Source organism: Camarhynchus parvulus, unplaced genomic scaffold (assembly GCF_901933205.1).
Source record: "Camarhynchus parvulus unplaced genomic scaffold, STF_HiC, whole genome shotgun sequence".
Lineage (NCBI taxonomy): Eukaryota > Metazoa > Chordata > Aves > Passeriformes > Thraupidae > Camarhynchus > Camarhynchus parvulus.
Window position 1 is genome coordinate 15,015 of NW_022148212.1, and position 6,448 is coordinate 21,462.

At 52.8% G+C, this 6,448-nt stretch overlaps 1 protein-coding gene across 1 annotated transcript; it reads right to left on the reverse strand.

The window, feature by feature from the left end:
• Positions 1-200: 200 nt before the first annotated feature.
• Positions 201-5,335, reverse strand: LOC115916178 (zinc finger protein 668-like). Its single transcript, XM_030969868.1, is given in 6 exon segments — positions 201-346; positions 453-750; positions 753-931; positions 2,799-2,966; positions 4,617-5,135; positions 5,209-5,335. Coding segments are annotated over 6 exon segments (1,437 nt in total).
• Positions 5,336-6,448: the final 1,113 nt, after the last annotated feature.

Below are 6,448 nucleotides of genomic sequence, written 5' to 3' on the forward strand. Positions count from 1 at the left end.
CCATATTGGTGCCAGCCACGATTTTTCCCCCAATGGCAGCCATGTTGGTGTCAGCCATATTGGTGCCGGCCATGTTTTTTCCAATGGCAGCCATATTAGCTCCGGCGGCCATATTGCTCCCCCCAACGGCAGCCATATTGTTTCCCCCAGCGGCAGCCATATTGGCGTCAGCCATATTGTTTCTCCCAGTTTCAGCCATATTAGCTCGGCGGCCATATTGCTCCCCCCAACGGCCGCCATATTGGCGTCAGCCATATTGGCGCCAGCCATATTGGAGTCAGCCATATTGGCGCCAGCCATATTGTTTCCCCCAGTTTCAGCCATATTAGTTCCGGCGGCCATATTGCTCCCCCCAACGGCTGCCATATTGGAGTCAGCCATATTGGCGTCAGCCATATTATTTCCCCCAGTTTCAGCCATATTAGCTCCGGCAGCCATACTGCTCCCCCCACCCTCCGCCATGTTACCGGCGGCCATATTGCCCCCCTCCCCCGCACCCCCCTCCTCCCTGCCGCGCGTCCTCTCGTGCTTCCTCAGCCCCGAGGCGCCCCCGAACCCCTTCCCGCACCTCCCGCACGCAAACGGCCTCTCCCCGGAGTGCGTCCGCCGGTGCTTGCCCAGCGCCGCCCTCTCCCCGAAGCCCTTCCCGCAGTCGCCGCAGCGCCACGGCCGTTCGGCCGAGTGCGTCAGGCGGTGCCGCTTGAGGTCCCAGGAGGCCACGAAGGCCTTGCCGCAGTCGCCCCCCAGCGCCAGGGCTTCGCCCGGTGTCGCGTCGCCCGGTGCACGGCCAGGTCGGCCGGCTGCCGGAAGGCCTTGCCGCAGTCGCCGCAGCCGTACGGCTTCACGCCCTGGTGCGCCCGCTGGTGCCGCCGGAAGCTCGAGGGGTCGCCGAAGGTGCGGCCGCACTGGGGGCACAGGTAGGGGCGCTCGCCTGAAATGGGGGGGGGGGAGGGGGTGTTGGTGGGGTGAGATTGAGGGGTTGTGGGGTAAAAAAATAACCCCCAAGGGTATCCCTCAAAGTCTTAAAAATATCCCGCAAAAAATCCCAAAAATATCCCCAAAAATATCCCTCGAGGTCTTAAAAATATTCCCCAAAATGTTCCCCGAAATTCCCGAAAAAATCCCCAAGAATACCCCTCGAGTTTTCTTAAAAATATCCCGCAAAAAATCCCAAAAATATCCCCAAAAATATCCCTTGAGGTCTTAAAAATATTCCCCAAAATGTTCCCCGAAATATCCCTCGAAGTCTTAAAAATATTCCCCAAAAATGTTCCCCAAAATTCCCAAAAATATCCCTCGAGTTTTCTTAAAAACATCCCGCAAAAAATCCCAAAAATATCCCCAGAAATATCCCTTGAGTTCTTAAAAATATCCCCCCAAAATATTCCCCAAAACTCCCAAAAATATCCTTCAAGTTTTCTTAAAAATATCCCGCAAAAAATCCCAAAAATATCCCCAAAAATATCCCTCAAGTTCTTAAAAATATCCCCCAAAATGTTCCCCGAAATTCCCAGAAATATCCCCAAGAATATCCCTCGAGTTCTTAAAAATATTCTCCAAAATTCATAAAAAATCCCCAAGACTATGCCTCGAGTTTTCTTAAAAATATCCCACAAAAATTCCTGAAAATATTCCCAGAAATATCCCTTGAGTTCTTAAAAATATTCCGCAAAAATTACTAAAAATCTCCCCAAATATTCACAAAAATATCCCCAAGAATAATCCCTCAAGTTCTTAAAAATATCCTCCAAAAAATTGCTAGAAATAATACCCAAAATTCCCCAAAATATCCCCAAGAATATCCCTCAAGTTCTTAAAAATATCCCCCAAAAATTCCTGAAAATGTCCCCAAAAAATCCCCAAGAATATCCCTTGAGTTTTCTTAAAAATATCCCCAAAAAATTCCTAAAAGTATTCCCAAAATTCCCAAAAATATCACCAAAAATATCCCTTGAATTCTTAAAAATATCCCACAAAAAAATCCCAAAAATATCTCTAAAAAAACCCCCAAAAAAATCCCCCAAAATCATTAAAAAATCATAAAAGATTTCCAAAACCTCTCCGAAAATTCCCCAAAAAATCAGAAAATCTCAAAAGTTCCCCCCAAAATTCCCCAAAAATAATAATTTAAAAAAATCCCACTGAAATCATAAATAAATCCCCAAAAATCACAAAAAACTCCCCCAAAATCACTAAAAAATCATTTAAAAAATCATTAAAATTCCACAAAAAATTCCTAAAAAATCCCAAAAAAATCCCAAAAAACTCTGAAAATTCACCTGTATGACCTCACCTGGTGGGACTCACCTGAGTGACCTCACCTGTGGGAACAATCCCCAAAAATATCTCAAAAACAACCCCAAAATTCATTAAAAAAATCATTAAAAATCCACCAAAAATCACTAAAAAATCATTTAAAAATCATTAAAAATCATAAAAAATCCCAAAAAATCCCCAAAAAAATCCCCAAAAAATCCCCGAAGGTCACCTGTGGGGGCCTCACCTGTGTGGACCCTCTGGTGGCTCTGGTAGGAGGAGAGCTGCGTGAAGGCCCCAAAATTCCCAGAAATACCCCAAAAATTCCTCCAAAAAATCCCAAAAAATTCACCTGTATGACCTCACCTGGTGGGACTCACCTGTAGGAACAATCCCCAAATATTTCCCAAAAAATCCCCCAAAAATTCATTTTAAAAATCATTAAAAATCCACCAAAAATCACTAAAAAATCATTAAAAAATCATAAAAAATCCCCAAAAAAATCCCAAAAAATTCCCGAAGGTCACCTGTGGGGGCCTCACCTGTGTGGACCCTCTGGTGGCTCTGGTAGGAGGAGAGCTGCGTGAAGGCCTTGCCGCAGGTGCGGCACGGGAAGGGTTTGGCGGCGGCGTGGATGCGCTGGTGGCACGAGAGCGACGAGGAGCGGCCGAAGCTCTTGCCGCACTCCGCGCACAGGTACGGCCGCTCACCTGGAACACAGGTGTGCTCAGGTCCCCAGGTGTGCCCCAGGTGTGTCCCCAGGTGTGTCCTCTCCTCCCCAGGTGTGTCCCCATAGCCCCAGGTGTGTCCCAGGTGTGTCTCTTTAGCACCAAGGTGTGCCCCAGGTGTGCCCCAGGTGTGTCCCAGGTGTGTCCCAGGTGTGTCCCAGGTGTGTCTCTTTAGCCCCAGGTGTGTCCCAGGTGTGTCCTCTCCTCCCCAGGTGTGTCTCTACCCCCCCAGGTGTGTCACACGTGTGTCCCCAGGTGTGTCTCTATCTCCCCAAGTGTGCCCCAGGTGTGTCCTTTTAGCCCCAGGTGTGCCCCAGGTGTGTCTCTATCTCCCCAGGTGTGTCCCAGGTGTGTCCTCTCCTGCTCAGGTGTGCCCCAGGTGTGTCACAGGTGTGCCCCAGGTGTGTCCCCTCCTCTCCAGGTGTGCCCCAGGTGTGTCCCTTTAGCCCCAGGCGTGTCCCAGGTGTGTCCCATCCCGCTCAGGTGTGCCCCAGGTGTGTCTCTATCCCCCCAGGTGTGTCCCATCACCCCCAGGTGTGTCACACGTGTGTCCCCAGGTGTGTCTCTATCTCCCCAAGTGTGCCCCAGGTGTGTCCCTTTAGTCCCAGGTGTGCCCCAGGTGTGTCTCTATCTCCCCAGGTGTGTCCCAGGTGTGTCCCATCCTGCTCAGGTGTGTCCCAGGTGTGTCCTCTCTTGCTCAGGTGTGCCCCAGGTGTGTCCCCTCCTCTCCAGGTGTGTCCCAGGTGTGTCCCATCCTGCTCAGGTGTGTCCCAGGTGTGTCATAGGTGTGCCCCAGGTGTGTTTCTATACCCCCAGGTGTGTCCCCATACACGCAGGTGTGTCCCAGGTGTGTCTCTTTAGCACCAAGGTGTGTCCCATCACCCCCAGGTGTGTCCTCAGGTGTGTCCTCTCCTCCCCAGGTGTGTCCCAGGTGTGTCTCTATCCCCCCAGGTGTGTCCTCAGGTGTGTTCCAATCTCCCCAGGTGTGTCACACGTGTGTCCCCAGGTGTGTCTCTATCTCCCCAAGTGTGCCCCAGGTCTGTTCCTTTAGCCCCAGGTGTGCCCCAGGTGTGTCTCTATCTCCCCACGTGTGTCACTCACCCGTGTGCGCCCTCAGGTGGTTGCGCAGGTCCTTGCTCTCGGTGTAGGCCTTGGGGCAGGTGCCCAGGTGTGCCCAGGTGTATCCCAGGTGTGTCTCACCTATCTCAGGTGTATCCCAGGTGTACCCAGATGTGCCCAGGCGTGTGCCAAGTGTATCCCAGGTGTATCTCAGGTGTGTTTCACTTATCTCAGGTGTGCCCAGGGGTGTCTCAGGTGTATCTCAGGTGTATCTCAGTTGTATTTTTACCCCCCCAGGTGTGCCCAGGTGTATCCCAGGTGTGTCTCACCTATCCCAGGTGTATCCCAGGTGTGCCCAGGTGTGCCCAGGTGTGTGCCAAGTGTATCCCAGGTGTATCCCAGGTGTGTCTCACCTATCTCAGGTGTATCCCAGGTGTGTCTCACCTATCTCAGGTGTATCCCAGGTGTGCCCAGGTGTGCCCAGGTGTGCCCAGGTGTGTCTCACCTATCTCAGGTGTATCCCAGGTGTGCCCAGGTGTGCCCAGGTGTATCCCAGGCGTGTCACTCACTCACCCGTGTGCGCCCGCAGGTGGTTGCGCAGGTCCTTGCGCTCGGCGTAGGCCTTGGGGCAGGTGCCGCAGGTGTGCGGCCGCAGCCCCGCGTGGCCGCGCAGGTGCTTGCGGAACACGGAGGGGTCGGCGAAGGCCTTGGGGCACTGCGGGCAGCCCAGCGGGCGCTCACCTGTGTGCGAGCGCAGGTGCACGGCCAGCCGCGGGAGGGAGGCAGCGGCACGACGGGCACGGGAAGGGCGGGGCCGCCCGGGGGGAGGGGCCGGGGGCGTCGGGGGCGGGGTTTGGGGGGGCGGTGACGTCAACAGGTGAGTCTTGGGCGGGGTTAGAGGGGGCGGTGATGTCACCAGGTGTGTCAGGGGCGGGGTTAGAGGGGGTGGTGACGTCACCAGGGGAGTAGTGGGCGGGGTTAGAGGGGGTGGTGACATCACCGGGTGAGTAGTGGGTGGGGTTTGTGGGGGCAATGACGTCACCAGGTGTGTCAGAGGGGGCGGTGACATCACCAGGTGAATAGTGGGCGGGGCTTGAGGGGACGGTGACGTCACCAGGTGAGTCGCGATTGGCTCCAGGTCTGCTCAAGGGGGCGGTGACGTCACCAGGTGAGCGGTGGGCGGGGCTTGAGGCGGCGGTGACGTCATCAGGCGCGTCGTGGGAGGAGTCCGAGGAGGAGATGACATCACCAGGTGTGGTGATGACGTCATGGGGCGTGGCCGGGCAGGACATGGCGGCGCCTCCAGGTGAGATCCAGGAGTGGGCGGAGCCTCCAGATGTGGGCGGAGCCTCCAGGTGAGCTCAGGGTGGAGTGGGCGGAGCCTCCGGGGTGGGCGGAGCCTCCAGATGAGTTCAAGGTGTGGGCGGCGCTCAGGAAGGGGGCGGAGCCTCGCGGTGCATGATGGGAACTGCCGGGGACAGCGCCAGGTGAGGGGGGAGGGGCCACACCTGGGGGGGGGAGGGGCCGGAAATGCCCAAATTTGGGGGAATTTTGGGGGGGAATTTTTGGGGGGGAAAATTTTTTGGGGTTTTTTTGGGAATTTTTGGGGGGATTTTTGGGGAATTGTTTGGGGATTTTTGGGGAAATTTTTGGGGATTTTGGGGGAATTTTTTTGGGATTTTTGGGGAATTTTTTTGGTTTTTTTGGGGAGATTTTTTGGGGGATTTTGGGGAATTTTTGGGGGATTTTTTTGGGTTTTTGGGGGGAAATTTTGGGGAAATTTTTTGGGGAAATTTTTGGGGGATTTTGGGGATTTTTTGGGATTTTTGGGGAAATTTTGGGGGATTTTGGGGAGATTTTTTGGGGATTTTTTTTTGGGGAATTTTTGGGGGTTTTTCGTGACATTTTTGGGGGTTTTTTGGGGAGATTTTTTGGGGAATTTTTGAGATTTTTTGGGTTTTTTAGGGAAATGTTGGGGGCGATTTTTGGGGAATTTTTTTGGGGGATTTTTGGGGAATTTTGGGGTTTTTTGGGGTTTTTGGGGAGACTTTTTGGGGATTTTGGGGAATTTTTGGGGAAATTTTTGGGGGATTTTGGGGAATTTTTGGGGGAGCGGGGGAGGGGCCAAAATCCCAAATTTTTGGGGAATTTTTGGGGGAAATTTTGGGAATTCCAGCGAGTTTTTCTAAGGGTGGGGTAGGGCTGAAAAATTCCCTTTTTTTTGATTTTTTTTGGTTTTTTTTGTTTTTAATTTTCTTTTCGGTTTTTTGGGCAGTTTTTGGAGCGGGTGGGGGAGGGGCCGGAATCCCAAATTTTGGGGGAATTTTGGGGAATTTCAGGGTGGGGGGAGGGGCGGGAAATTCCCTTTTTTTTTTTTAATTTTTGGGGGATTTTTTTGGCCTTTT